Raw genomic sequence first — 15,655 nt, 5'->3', positions numbered from 1 at the left:
CTTTGGTTTTTCTTGCACATTAATATTAACACGCGAAATAAGAAAGGCACTCATTAAAATATATGTATTATTTGATTTGTACAGCATGGGATACGCTACAAGGTAAAAAAGAAAAACTTGAGATCACAGTCGTCACCACTCGTATTCCAAGTTGTTCCCTACAGTACTGCTTTTTAAATTTACTTATTGTCAGCAATGTATTGCTTTCAGTCACCTACTTCAAAAGCAGTTTGAAAAGTTACTGGTAGTATTTTTTACATTATCCGAGCACAGGCAATTTGTTTTCTTTACCTCTAAGCAGCTTATGCTTTACGACAGCACATTCTTCGCCGTTGGGTGAGCGTCGAGATTCTGTTTGTGCTCTTCGAGAGCCAAGTCGGTCTTGTGAGCGTGATGCTTTTGCGCCGCTCGCACCAGCGCGTGAAATTTGCCCTGCTCCCTTTTGAGCAGCTCCGCCGGACTGCCGGACTCAACGATGCTTCCGTTGGACATGACGAGGATCTGGTCGCAGTCCATAACGGTCTGCACCCTGAAGAGTTTGACGGTATTAGGGAGGTGATCCATTCTGGTGGGTTTTTACACGCTTTACCTATGAGCGATGATGATGGTGGTGGTACCCTCGAAGGAGTGTCGCAGGGTACTCTGTATCGCCTTGTCAGTTTCTCCGTCTATGCTCGCAGTCGCTTCGTCCAGGCACAGTACCTGAAGGGTTTAACGTGGCAGTTTAAGTATTTATTAGGGGTGTGCGAATATTCGAGTTCTCGAATTCGAATCGAATATCAAACGCTCGAACTATTCGATTCGCGAATCGAATATCCAATATCTGATTTTTCGAATATTCGACTATTCCACGAATATGAACGACATAACCCGAAAGTGGGCTTCACCTGATGCTTCCGTGCATGAGGTGAAGCTTGCTTTACGAAATTGCCCTTGCTGCAGGATCAACACAGGCCGGACGGTGTTTAGTTTAAGATAACGTTATCTAAACTTAGTTTTGTAGACATCGTCTGTGGAAGGAGCGGCGCCTCTCCCACATACAAGTTAGGGGTGCCGACGAGGGACTTTAATTTGATGTTTGTGAGGTTACTCTTAAGTAATGACTACGGCCCACAAACAAGAAGGGTGTTTTAAAGATGTCCTTTATGTCTAAAATTTCAGCAGTGCAACTTCCTCGGGTGAGAGCAAAGAAACTATAGGGTGTTCATGGCAAAGCTGAGGCAGGAGGCCAATTCGTTTGTTTCACAAATGGCCTGTGGTTGTCTGAAACGATCACAGCCTCATCCGTATAACGTGCTACTGCTGGACATAAAATTTTGAAATGAAGGTAACCACTCCAGTACTCCAGTAAGTGTAGGCTCACCTGAAAAGCAGGAAGCCCCCCCGATTTTTCCCCAGATTGCTTTTTGCTTGGATTGGATTGGGTTGGATTTTGCTTTTGTTCCAATCATTTTGTCTCCCTTGGGGCAGGCCATAAAAGCTCCAGCAGTATGGACACTGAAAGCCCCTACCACCACCGAAACAAACTGTCTAGTAACCAACCCGTGCTTTGTAGAGCAGTGCCCTCGATAGGCAGAGTAGCTGTCTCTGTCCCACGCTGAGTCGGCATCCGTGTTGTCCCACGGGGGCGTCGAGACCCCCAAGGAGGGACACTGTTGAGATCATGTGACAGTGTTCCAGGACTCTCCAGAGCTGAATGTCCGGGTACCAATCGTGGGGGTCTATGTTTGCCCGGACAGACCCCGAAAACACGAAGGGATCCTGCGGGATGACGGCGAGGCGAGACCTGTCGGGATGACGGGATGTTGCAGTATTACGCGGGGAAAATTCGGGGACTTATTTGTGGGTTGGTGGGGGCCCCAGGGCCAGATCCAGGATTTTTCTAGGGGGGGAGGAAGGGAAATTATGGACAACATGCTACATGCACTACCTAGGGTTAATTTAAGCAGCGTGCGAAGACAGAAATTGAGAGGGGAATCGGGGCATCCGGGAATCCATACCTACACCACGGTGTCAAAAATGGTGGTCGATGAAAGGGCACCTGCAGTGGGAGTAGAACCCACACCACCACTCCCGCTCAGAGGGCAAGGCACCGCCCCCGCTGCTGGTTTCTTTCCATCAACCACCAAAATTCATTTGTTTGTTTTTTTGTGTTTTTTTTTCAATTATCTCTACACTACTAATGGACATACCTAACGCTCTTGGGGTCCACGGTCGATATGTCGATGCCGTCGAGGTAGATCTGGCCGCTCTCCAGAGGGGCGATACGGAAGAGGGCGCGTAGGAGGCTCGACTTTCCCGCTCCCGTACGCCCCACTATGCCCACTTTGGCTCCGGAGGAGGCCACAAAGGATACGTTGTTCAGCGCCAGTGGAAGTCCCTCTCTGTAGCGAAGGCAGACGTCTGAAAAGTGAACCACACCCGAGAAGGGCCATCCCAGGGGCGGCTGCAGCCAAGAAGCACACCCCTGTCAGTCAATGCCTTTCTAGACTAAAGACTAGACTCTCTCTCTTTAACTGCATGGACACATTGAGCTTTTTTTTTTTGGTCTTCTGATTGATTGATTGATTGGTTATAAAAAAGAAAAAAAAATCGAGAAAATTGGCTCCACATACATGGAGACTACAGGTTTTCCCGGCGATTTTAATCCAAGTGCCAGCTAAATTAATCCATGCCCCATAAAGTTTGCATGGCACATGGATTAATTTCGACGGCACTTGGATTAAAATCGGCGGGAAAACCTGCAGCTACTCCCAATTTCTCACTCCTTCCAGTGTTCCTTTTTGTCACTTTTCTTTACGAATAAAATACGGGGGTCTTACTTCTATGTGTCCCGTGCGAGGTTCCTCCTCGACGCCCTTGATGTACTGGTCCGCTCGTTCGACGCTCACCATCTCTTTTTCGGTGTCCGCGAATGACGTCACCAGGCCACTCAACAGTGATGTCACCGAAAGTGCGTATGACAGTGCGAGCCCCACAAATCCTGTGTAGAGAAAACACTATTGTGGGTCCGGTGGGGACTTAAAAGGGTCCTGAAAGACACTATTCCTGAAAATTCTAGTCCGTCATTCGAGTTATTATAGTATTCGTTAATTGCTATCAATTTTGCCTTCCTCGAACACTCCAAAGCAAAGGCACCTCAGGTAAGGGCTGACAAGTATCTGTATTTTTTTCTTGTATTGTATTCTCTTTGTGTCTCTGACTACGTTTGTGGTGTGCTTACATCGTGGTACCTTTATCTGAAAGAGAAGCAGAGAAATTAGTTTTGTTTTACAGTTCATTTTGACTAGTTCTGCTCAATAAACAAAAATCACTTTTGACGCTGAACTCGTGACTGTAATTTTGGTAAGTGATACCAGCTGAACACTGATAAATATAGAACATTTTGGAAACTAACTTATTATTTTGAATGTTTTATTCATCTACAGTGTCAGGTTATGGGTACTGAAAAGCCACTGCTTGGGCAAATCTAGTGAACATGCAATATTGTAGTCCATGTGCACCGTGGCTCCCTGAACACATCCGGTACATGAAGTTTACATGCATTCCAAGTGCAGACAGTAGAAATTTTGAAAATTTCCATCCATAAGTGATTTCCATCCATAAGTGATTATATGAAATGTGTGGCCTGCTTATCATAATAATAAATTAACTTTGATGTACAGCATATAAGGGGGTGGGGGTGGGGGGACAAGTCAGTCAGAAAAAAAAGTCAGTTTTATAGATTGAATTTCCCTCACCCCTTCCCCCACTATGTGCTTAGACACAGAACCCCCCCCTCCCCCAAAAGTGAGGGTCTGGATCTGCCTCCGATATATACTATACATACCGATACGCAAAAAAAAAAAAAAAAGGATCAGACATGCAGACGAGTCGAAACCAGAACTACGCACTTCTCTAGCGCGGTAGTGCGTAGTTCTGGTTTGGCTCACATGCACAGCAAAATATGGGAATTTATATCTCAAGGTACGTTCGCTTCCCAGGGCGTTTAATAAGGACGACGGATGTGAATAATGACCGGCTCCAATTCTGCTATCTCGCAATTCCCAGAAAACATCTAATGAATAAGTTTAGTCAATGAATTTTAACTAGTCCGTCGTCCAGTAGTTGCATACGCTGTCCTACAGGATGTCTACCAGGACGCATAACCCACCTACAAATACAAAACTTATGCAGCTCTAATAGTTTCTTTATAAAGAACACCCTGTATATAATTGGATAATTGTACTGCAATCTCAAAACCTCCAGTTGATGAATGAAAGGTGGCATCTGTTATCCTGTATGCAGTGCTTTCCCGCACCTCTCAAAAGAAAGAAAGAAAGAAAGAAAAACAACCAGGGGCAAATTACCTGATGAAGAATAGCAGCAAGAAGACAAGGACAGGGTAGAAGTGGACAGGACGACTGCAGAATTTCTTCTACCCTGTCACTTCTACTTGTTACTTCTACTTCTACGTCTACCCTGTTACTTCTACTACTCTGAATACCTCTACCCTGTCCTTGTCTTCTTGCTGCTATTCTTCATCATGAACCTATACCAACTACCCCGGATTGTTCCTACTGTGCAAATTACCTGGACTGACCCCGCGCACGTGATGCTGGACTACTGCCAGGAACGCTATGCCGGACGTCAGCACGACGCCCATGAGTTGAAGACGCAGCCCCAGCCACTGCGACGCCGCCAGCGACGCAAACACTGCCTGCTGATTGACGCTCAGCTTGTGCAGGTTCTCCTGGCAGAACCTATACGGGACAGTTCTCGTTAACGGTCCGTCGCCGCGAAGCAAAGACTCGGACACAAACCTTGCGGCAGCGCCAAAGCTGCGGATGACGGACAACCCTTTGAGAGTCTCAGCGAAGTGGGAGTAGATTGGAGAGAGGGTGACGCTTCCCAGGCGCTTGAGTTCGCGCGACGTCCAGCGATAGTACTGCTGCAAGTACGAGATTGCGGCGCCGTTAGTACGGCGTCCTGTGCCAACACCACCTAGACAGAGAAAGCCTGCTTGCTCGTCGACGTGCCGTAACAACTAGGAGTCAGCCAATCAGGATCGTGTTTTCAAAGGCGGTAGCCAATCGCAAACGAGCTTTCAGTACTCGTAGCCATGGAGGTGGACCGCCGTCGTCTGCAAGTAGTGATTGAACGTCCCCGCGTACTAAATGGGAAAACTTCAAAATAGAGCGCAAAACAGTCCCGTATCTTTGTCGTCTGCAAGTAGTGATTGAAGGTCCCCACGTACTAAATGGGAAAACTTCAAAATAGAGCGCAAAACAGTCCCGTATCTTTGTCGTCTGCAAGTAGTGATTTAAGGTCCCCGCATACTAAATGGGAAAACTTCAAAATAGAGCGCAAAACAGTCCCGTATCTTTGTCGTCTGCAAGTAGTGATTTAAGATCGCCGCGTACTAAACGGGAAAACTTTCAAAATAGAGCGCAAAACAGTCCCGTATCTTTGTCGTCTGCAAGTAGTGATTTAAGGTCCCCGCATACTAAATGGGAAAACTTCAAAATAGAGCGCAAAACAGTCCCGTATCTTTGTCGTCTGCAAGTAGTGATTTAAGGTCCCCGCGTACTAAATGGGAAAACTTCAAAATAGAGCGCAAAACAGTCCCGTATCTTTGTCCTCTGCAAGTAGTGATTTAAGGTCCCCGCGTACTAAATGGGAAAACTTCAAAATAGAGCGCAAAACAGTCCCGTATCTTTGTCGTCTGCAAGTAGTGATTTAAGGTCCCCGCGTACTAAATGGGAAAACTTCAAAATAGAGCGCAAAACAGTCCCGTATCTTTGTCCTCTGCAAGTAGTGATTTAAGGTCCCCGCGTACTAAATGGGAAAACTTTAAAATAGAGCGCAAAATGGTCCCATATCTTTGTCGTCTGCAAGTAGTGATTGAAGGTCCCCGCGTACTAAATGGGAAAACTTCAAAATAGAGCGCAAAACAGTCCCGTATCTTTGTCGTCTGCAAGTAGTGATTGAAGGTCCCCGCGTACTAAATGGGGAAACTTCAAAATAGAGCGCAAAACAGTCCCGTATCTTTGTCGTCTGCAAGTAGTGATTGAAGGTCCCGGCGTACTAAATGGGAAAACTTCAAAATAGAGCGCAAAACAGTCCCGTATCTTTGTCGTCTGCAAGTAGTGATTGAAGGTCCCCGCGTACTAAATGGGGAAACTTTAAAATAGAGCGCAAAATGGTCCCATATCTTTGTCAAGGCTCCATTTTCTAGAAAGCGTGTCGCACTTCCTGTCTACATATTCAGGTCTACAGGCTTCAAGTTAGCTGCGATCATTTGCGAGTTCTTGAATTCGCAGAATGGCGAATCGCAGTAGCAGACGAATTCTGCCTTTATATGTCCACGTAGCGAAGGAGGGAGAGGAGGCAATAAGCAGGCCTTCTGTAGCTAGGTGGCGCTGCCTGTGCATCAATATTCGCGCAAGCAAATTCGAGATGAACATTCAGTCTTTGTTGCTCGCGGCATCCGCTAGTGGCTTGACTTTCAGCGTGTGATAATGTTGTACTGGATGAGGCAATTAAACATGGAGGGACAAACACAACACAAACTTCCCTTCATGTTTTCGGAAATAAATAAATAAAACCTCGAAACACAAGGATCTAAGCACATAATACTGAAACTTTATCCCTCAAAGAAGAGGCAAGATGCCAGAAGGTCTGAAACATGGCTGATCAGCAGGCAGAGATAATGCACTTGACACCAACATCACTTTTACTCTTCTCTCCAGTTTTGTCCAAGCTAGAGGCGAGAGGAGCAAAAGAGCACCAGGAACAGGAATAAAGCGAGTGACAGGAGCCTTTAAGTATCAGAACCGATTTTGTTTTCTGTAGATAAGGAATGCTTGATGGAATGCAGCATCGGAGGGTATATAATCAGTGAGATAGATAGATAAATACAGCGATAACTATGGCTCTTGAAGAAGGGCTCAGATAGCTGGCTGTGCAATCATCTTGTTGTCATTTTTCACTTTGTCACCGACTCACACTGCAGCCAATCAAAATCTTCCTCGCCTCTTGAAGCCAAAATTCATCCTGTGGCTTTAAAAGAAAGCTTGGTCTTTACTTTCTTATGAAAGATCCTAACGACAAATACAGAATAAGCTTCGCTATGACCCCTACCTGTATAGAATGGTAGGCGAATGCCAGAGGCACGAGCAGCAACAGCGACCAGGGAAGTCCGTAGGTTGTCACTATTAACGTCCCGAGCAGGGATGCCCCCTGAGCGAGCAATATGTTGAGCACAAACGGAAGAGAGTCGTCTATGGCGCACACGTCCGTGGAGAACCTGTTCAGCACCCTCCCGATGGGCGTCGCCTCGAAGAAGGATAACGGAGCTGCCAGAATCCGGTTCAGGAGCAGGGTGTGGATCCGGACCGCAGCCACGAGCCCGCCGTACGCGAAGAGGAAGGCTCGGATCAGCGTCAGAATGCCGTTTGCCACGGCTATTCCGCCGTAGATGGAGAGGAACAGGGTGAAGGGGCTTTGGCTGACCGCTTGACTGAAATAGGTCGTCTCTGTCGTTACGTTGCTGGTGACGTTGATGTGAGAGACCCACGCTGCCAACCACCAGTCCGTCGATGTGCGTGAAGCTGGACAGTTTTTTTTTTTTTTTTGTAGTATTAGCGCGATAACGAAAAGCACACACTGTAGTATTTTCAGGATGAGCAGTCATGATTTTGCTAACACGCATTCTAGTTAGAGTTCAATGTATTTTCTGCATGTGCAGCCATCCCAAGTACCAGCTGCATAGGTCCCGCAAGTAAGAGTATCACTCCAGAAATGCTATTACAGCGTCCAGAAAGCATGGAAATTTGCACGAGCCTCAGAGCCATCGAAGGGTAAAAGCGATTTGTTACCATCCTCTTATAAAATAGACAAAAAGAAATACATTTCGAATAACTTTTCAGGTTGGTCCTGCTACAATCTAAACACGGTCCGTACATTTGATGGTTCGCAACCTTTCTACCAGTCAGATTGTGACACAGATTTTAAAATATTTGAACATTGCGATTTACAATATCGGCCCAATCTGCAAGTTATTCAGTTTTGTCAGTTGCTGTTCTTCCACTTCTTTTTCGCCAGTCATTTTCCTTCTCGTAATTGAGACGACATAGCACACAACATAAATACGTCAGGCAGGCCTTGAGTAGGGAACGGCCTTGCTGCCAATGGCTGAACGAAATTCTAGGGGGCCGGTTCAGATAAGACTTCGTGACGGGTTTTGGAATATATATCTAGGCCCGTGCCTAGTTTAGACACCACGGCAATCCACCACATACCTTGCATGAGAACAACGGAAAGCAGGACTGCCAGCGCCAGCCAGAAGCCAACAGCATCCCAGTAGCTGCTGACAGTGCTCCAACGCACAGCTCCAATTTCTCTGGCCTCTGCTTCGACCAGTGCTGGGGCTACGTTTTTATCCACGTCCTGTCCCTCGGGTGTGAGGCTGCCTGCCCCTGCTTCAGATTTTTCGGATAATCGCCTTGTGGGGGAGAGTGGCTCTTGCCACAGTGCTTCGGCATGCAGTACAGATAACGGAGGTCCTGCAGAACAAGCGACAGTGATGTGAACAACTGTAATGGTTGTGCCCATCTTTGGGTCTTCTACTTCTGAACAGGTGGTGTGAAAGAATCGCGCCATCGAGGTTTCACCGTACTTGTCACGTTTTAATGCAAAAATATTTTAAAGCCAGGAGAGCCCATGATGAAAAACGAGAAAAACAAACAAGCAAACAAACAAAACTCGAACACTGGCGTTACACAACATGCAGTAAGTAACAATTTACAAACAGATGTTTCATTTCCCATATGGGAGACATCATCAGTGTGAAACAGAATGAGAGGTATAGTCGAAACCAGTGGATTGGTATTGTGATCGCCTCTCATTCTGTTTCACACTGATGGTGTCTCCCGTAAGGGAAACGAAACGTCTGTAGTAAGTTGTTACTTACTGTCATGTTACGCCAGTGTTCACTTGTTTTTTGTTTTTTTTTCTCGTTTTTCGTCGTCGCGTTTTTGAAACTTGAGGAATGTTCTAATTCTAAGCTTTCGTTTTTTTCTTCGACATACCAGAGGCGATGACCTTTCCACCACTGAGAACAAAGACGTGGTCCGCACGGTTCAGGAATCCAACTTGATGCGTGCACAGCAGCCGTGTCTTGGAAGCCAAGGTACCCATGATGCACTGTTCGAACACCTGTTCAGCCACGTGAGCATCTAACGCTGACAGTGGATCATCTAGCAGATACAGATCAAAATCCTGAAAGCCACGATGCATACCACGGTGTCACCAACACTTCGTAGTATCTCGAACTGAAAAATCCTCGCTTAAAAAAGATCGCATACGTCAAATCAGACCCCTCTAAAATTTCCAAGAACCTTGCCTGTCCCATCTACCTGCATGCTTTTTGCTTTTGGATTATGAAGTAATGTAGAAGTAATGTAGGAAAAACTATCTGCCTGTACACATTTTAAATAATAAATCACCAGCGTTACTTCAAAACAGCCGATCGCACACTCTATGCGATAAATCGCTGGTCAAACCGGCTGCCAGTACGTGCTTTGCCCGATAAATTGCCAGAATTACAGCAAAAAAATTAATTGAAGCACAACTATCTTTCCGTACACATTTTATTGATAAATTACCGGCATTATGGACAAAAAGCAATCAAAAACAAATGGACCGCTTATACATGTTCCACCTGACAAATTCCTAGCCAAACATTCTGCCCGTACATGCATTACCCAATATATTCTCAGCATGATTAAAAAAATATATAAGGAACTGGGCAAAGACTTTACCTGATAAACAGCACGGGCCAAGGAAACTCGGCACTTCTGGCCGCCGCTCAGCGCTTGGCCACCCTCTCCGACTTCTGTAAGGTCACCAGCTGGCATACCCTACATGGAACAGTTTGCACCCTATGAACTCGGCATACCCTACATAAACATGGAACAGTTTGCACCCTATGAACTTGGCATACCCTACAAAAACATGGAACAGCATGCACCCTATGAACTCGGACGATGCAGCTCGCTTCATTACCTTCACATCCTCAATAAGGGCGCAGCACTCCAGGGTGCGCTGGTAGCGAGACGCTTCAAAGGGCTTCCCAAAGAGCACGTTGGAACGTAGGGTGCCACCCTGCAGCCAGGGCTCCTGTGTGACCAGTCCGACACCCTGATGGCCGCTGAGCGATACGGAGCCCTGAGACAGAGTGGTGTCGCCCAGAAGCGCCGAGATGAGGGTGCTCTTTCCGCACCCCACGGGTCCGACGACACCCACCAGCTTGCCCTGCCAAGAGGTCATGGTTGACAGAGTAACTCGTAATTAAAATAAAGTATACTGGAACAGCTGTATCAATTGCTGAATAACAAATTTATTGCGTAACAGGTGTGTGTGCGCCCGTTCAGATTTGAAGAGCATGGCTTTTCGAAGACTTTTCGTAATAATATTAACGCGTCATTATTTATTAACGTCCCCCGTAGAGAACACTGCGCCTAAGCGACTTGTACCACACCACAAAATTTCCTATGTCCTCGGCGAGGTTTGTACCTGCAACCTCGGGGACACGTTACCGAATGGTCCACTGTCAAAGTGTCAAATACCTGGGATCCACCGCTTAACTAGCTTTCAAATCGATCGCAGAGATCACTTCAATTAGTTGTGTTCCAGCTCACCAAGCAGCCTTCGCACCAGTTACAGCAAGAATGTAAATAACTTAGTACCTTCATCAGACTTAGATTGATGGGACCGAGGAAAAAGTTGTTGCCGTGTTGCAACGTGGAGATTGACGAGGGCATCTGATAGACGTCGTCTGCTCCCCAGTGGAACACGCCGGACGCTATCTCCGCAGGTACATCTTTCTCTGGAAAGGAAACGTGCATTCTCCACATCACCGAAAGTTAAGCGGATTGTCAGAGCCTAGAAGAGAGATCAGACTGCGTACTTTCTTCCTTTGAGTAGTAAGAAGCCGGATCAAAATTGGGCAAGTCCAAGTATTGCTGAGTTCGTTTGATCGACACCCACGCCTCCATGAGCCCATTCAGCACCCACGGGAATGCATTCAGTGGAACTATCAACATTGCAAAGAGTGCCAGGCAGGTGAAGACCTGTCAAAGAGTTAACATTAACACCATTGATTGCGAACATGATTTTACTCACATAACAGATAACAGATGGATAAACGAAAAGACTAACGGTGCCCACGAAAGCTATCGTGTAATCCCTTGTTTACTAGCCCCTAATTTCCGCAAAGTTTGCGAAATAAAAAATTGGCGCATTTCAAACGGCACACAAAAACTTCGAGCAAGAATTGGCACTTGGACTATTATGCTACAGTTGTGAACTTTATTTTTTGCGCTTGGTCGCGTAGGTTATAGTTAGGGCCTGACTTTTTCGGGTTTTATTTTTGGCCAAATTCGGGGGGTAAATATCGGGTGATATTTTTCATTTGAAAATTCGGGTGTATTCGGGTTAAATCCCGTTACAGCATATTCTGTCGTCAGGAATTCGGGTGTATTCGGGTGATTTTTTTTTGTTTATTAAAAATTTGTCTTAACATGGAACTAATGTTTAGCAATGTTATCAAACTTTATTTTAATGGACGCTTATGAGTGTGCCACGAGACCCGGATGTTTTCGGGTAGATTCGGGTTAAACCCGAATTTTAGAGATTTCGTTCGGGGGTAAATATCGGGCGGATACGGGTTTAACCCTAAAAAGTCAGGCCCTTAGTAAGCGCTTAAACTAGTTTACGGCACAAACATGTCGTATGCTGCATTCACCAAATGCAGTCGGAGGGCTTCACGCAGGATCGAGGTTCTGGAAGGGCTCGGGCTTGTGAACGCGGGAACCAGAGGTACAAGCTCATTTCTGATGCGCACCTATCTACAGTCAGCTAACAAGTAGTGGAACATGGCAACAGGAGCAGCCTGCACAGACCAGCTCTTCTCATTAAGAATGTGACCAGAAGGCTATGTCTTCCTTAGAGCACGCCTCAAAAGGGCGTACTTTCCACAAAAGGGAAGCCAAACAATTACACCTTCGGGCCACAAATTTTAGCATCCAGGAGTTTTTAAATGTACCCTGCGCTCGATTAGCAAAAAGTTTGGAGAACAAAATGAAAGGCTTTTATGATGCTGCTCCTGCAGTGTACAGAGCATATAGGGTAACAGCACCTTTGCAGCTGTGAGCTTATGGCCAAGCAGGACGTAGGTGATGAAGGTGAGCACGGAGATGAGAACTGGAGTGGTGGCCCAGAAGAAGACACACATGGCATCCAGGTATTTCCGCTGACGCAGGTATCCCAGCTCTCTCTGACGGACCGCCAGCACTTGATCTCCAAAGAGCTTTTCCCACGCCTGCATCTTGATTATTCGCATTCCCCACAGCATCTCGGACATCAACTGGAACGAACGTTCAGTCTATTCATACGCCACTGAATTCCAAGCGTTCTCGCAGAACTCCCCCAAGTTGCAAAAACCGTGACCGTCTGTCTGTCGGACGGATGTGTGAAGCCTTTAGTTGGGACATAGGGATGTTGGACATGAGAAGTGAAGTAGATAGTAGGTACAGTAGGGTAGATAGTTTGTAGATAGTAGTAATGTAGTGGTGGTGTAGCGGTGATAAGAGAACGCATAAAGCGAACACATGGTAAGAGAACATGTCTAATGCTAACACATTTCTGACGCATTGATTACATTAATCGTCCTCAAATTTTTAGGATATGAGAACACACAATCCTTCGATGCAGCGAAACAGGAACAAGGACAACACGAGAGACATGCTACTTAGCCTACGGTTTGCTGCATCGAAGCATTATGTACCAACCTGCCCATCTACTAACGAAAGTGAATGCACAGACTGAAGAGCTTATTCGTGTGAAGGAGCGAGGAAGTGACATTTAATGTGGCTCCAAAACCTGCCTCATTTAACGAGCAGTCTACCAGACGCTTCCACACACAGCAATTTTGTTGTGTGGCTGTACATTGTCACGGCGAAAAATCGCACGTACAAAAATGCAACGAGAAAGCACCCTGCCCTCGAAAGAGAGCACGCTATTTGTTGCACAGCATGCCACAGACAAAGACTAAAAATTTATGGCACTTCGCCGCTTCTCTAAGTTTGCTGCCCCCCCAGCCCCCGTCGCAACTCACCCGTATTCGAGCGTCCTTCTCCGCCATCATCGCTTCACTCAACGTCCCGATCCGGATTGCCAACCACCTGTTGATGGGAACCAACAGGACGGCGATCAATAGACCGGCCAGAAATGCCAGTCCGACCTGCTGGTACAGCAGGTACAGCGTCACCGCCAGCTGCAGCGGCATGCTCCACGCCTGGTGGAAGCTCGGACACACATTCACCACCCTATCGGTGTCCGTCGTCATCAGGTTCATCGCCTTCCCGCCCGCGCCGCCCTGCAGCGCTCGCGTTTGAATGGATACCGTCTTGCTGTACACCAGGGCCACAATGGCTGCCCTCACTTTGAGCCCCACGCGGGACACCCCGTAGTTGTAGTGCGTCGAGAGGACGGCCCCGAGGAGATTCGCGAGAGAGAGAGCGGCCGCGTAAGTGTAACCCTCCCACGCCGCGGTGTTCCCTTCTTCCAGGTACGTGACCAACTTATTCAACAAAATTGGTCCGGAGAACGCGAGCGCGTCCGCCGCCATCTTCAGCACGCCGATGGCGACGTACTCGACGCCGAAACAGCGGTACAGGATGGCGATCAACGAGTTTGTACCGTGCGACACCTTCTGAACACGGAGCGCCACCTCTTCGGGGCGCAGGGAGAGGGGCAGTTCGTGCAGGTCTTCGGGCTCGTTCAACTGGCCGCGGTAGCCTCTCCGCATCAGCCGTCCGGTCCACCAGAACGTCAGGCGCGACAGACAGTTGCAGTCTTCCGCGGTGCCCAACGCGGATGCGTCGTCGCCCACGACGAACCTGACGTAGCTGTGTTCGGAGTCCGTCTCGGTGACCCTCCGCGGCGTGCTGGCCGTGCTCGAGAGGCGAATGGCGGACACCAGGTAGAAGACCGTAGCGACCGCGCTCGCGGCTAAACTGTACAGTTCTCCGCGGCGCGACGTCGACGGAGGGTCCGACAGCAGGGCGCTTATCTGCAGCACCGAAGAAATGCCGCACAACAGCACGAGGACGACCACCGGCAATTCGCCGACGCTACGCCGTTGTAAGCTGAGCGGGTTGCTTAGAGTCTGAAGGTAAAAGAAATGCACCAGCCAACACGTAAGCACCGCGCACAGGGAGACGTAAGCGAGCGGAGCGAGGCTCTCGCCGAGGATCATCTGCGAGAGGACCAGGAACGTGGCGGGCGCGATCAGCATCACCACGCAGCATGCCTTGCGCAGTCGAGTCCTGAATGTGGGAGGAAGTAAGAGCAGAATCTGCTGATCGCGTACCGCCGTCTTCCGCAACCCGGCGTAGAAAGAGCTCGTCACCGCCAGCAGGGAATGTGTGGCGATGAAGACGATGTGCAGAAAGCAGCGGCTGAAGTGGGTGCCGTGCCAGTACACAAATTCTTCGTTGCAGAGGTCATGCCAGGTCAACATCTTGCGAGACTGAAAAGGAAAAAAAGGTTGAGGTTGTTAGGCACTTCTTGAAGATGTTATAAAGACAAGTGGGGCACTATTCGGTTGTCTCTAAGACAAGTCTTTTTATTGGATATTGGAGTAGCAGGAGATAAGACATGACGAGCAGGAGATAATTGCATTGTGAGTCAGCATTCAACTGGAGGATATCTACTTTGATAAGACCATGGCTTGCCATTTCCTTATCTTTCTTGTAATCCGTCCGCATTGTTTGTCTGCGGCTATGTTTTGTGTATAACTCGCCGGACTATTTGGTGTTAATTACTGAATTAGAAACTCGTACTGAATGACTTCCTTTTAGTGAAACGGGGGAAATTCATCTTGAAATAAAGTTGTTGTTGTTGTTAGTAAAAGGTTCGTTAAAAGTGCTGGTCAACGACGCTTGCTTATATCTTGTCAAAAGTGTGATCGAAAATGCTGTCAGCGAATGTATCAGTACCTAGAACCCCGGATTACCTGAACAACTTTGATTCAAAAACACAACTACAAACTACAAGCCAGACGCCTCTACAGATGCAATACAGGGATGCAATACTCTTTGCATCCGTATCTTTACACCATACCACACTACACCGCTAATTCGAACTGCGTGTCACAACATCGCAGCAACTCCACTTCCGTCAACAGAACTCAGCTGCTGACTACATCATATGACACACACAGGCATCTGCGTGAGCAACTTTGACGAACAATTATGAGTACCTGCTTGCACGACTTCCAGTAAACTTGTATGCAGCGGACGGCACTTGTTATGAATGCATGTAGACTTTCACTTACGCTTCATAGCTTTGTTAACGTAATATAATAAAGACGAAATAAGTTACAATGAACTAGCATGTTGCAGACGCCCCGTGTCGGTGCAGTGTTGCGAAACAATCCAGCTGCACAAAAGAGCCGCAGTGCCGCACTCAAAAGGCTTTATTAAAAACCCGTAGGTTTAACGCAAACTTTAAAAATTATAATTACAGTAGGATTGTACCTAACTGTAGCTATTATTTATTCGCATTATCGTTGTTTTAATGGTCTTGATGCCGAATTCCAATCCGTTAC

At 47.3% G+C, this 15,655-nt stretch overlaps 1 protein-coding gene across 1 annotated transcript; it reads right to left on the bottom strand.

Moving 5' to 3' along the window:
• Positions 1-50: 50 nt before the first annotated feature.
• Positions 51-15,480, bottom strand: LOC135392067 (ATP-binding cassette sub-family C member 10-like). Its single transcript, XM_064622715.1, has 17 exons — positions 15,308-15,480; positions 13,160-14,575; positions 12,182-12,409; positions 10,952-11,114; positions 10,731-10,870; positions 10,048-10,296; positions 9,804-9,902; positions 9,072-9,261; positions 8,283-8,546; positions 7,123-7,592; positions 4,803-4,930; positions 4,573-4,742; positions 2,823-2,983; positions 2,193-2,446; positions 1,543-1,786; positions 590-702; positions 51-529 (listed from the first exon to the last, which is right to left on the bottom strand). The coding sequence occupies exons 2-17, from the start codon at positions 14,564-14,566 to the stop codon at positions 310-312; spliced, it is 4,500 nt and encodes a 1,499-aa protein (XP_064478785.1). The 5' UTR covers positions 14,567-14,575; positions 15,308-15,480; the 3' UTR covers positions 51-309.
• Between the last annotated feature and the right edge of the window lie 175 nt (positions 15,481-15,655).

This window comes from Ornithodoros turicata, chromosome 4, assembly GCF_037126465.1.
Source record: "Ornithodoros turicata isolate Travis chromosome 4, ASM3712646v1, whole genome shotgun sequence".
In the NCBI taxonomy this organism is placed as follows: Eukaryota; Metazoa; Arthropoda; class Arachnida; order Ixodida; family Argasidae; genus Ornithodoros; species Ornithodoros turicata.
The sequence above is the reverse complement of the archived record's forward strand: the minus strand, read 5'-3'. Positions and strand labels throughout refer to the sequence as shown.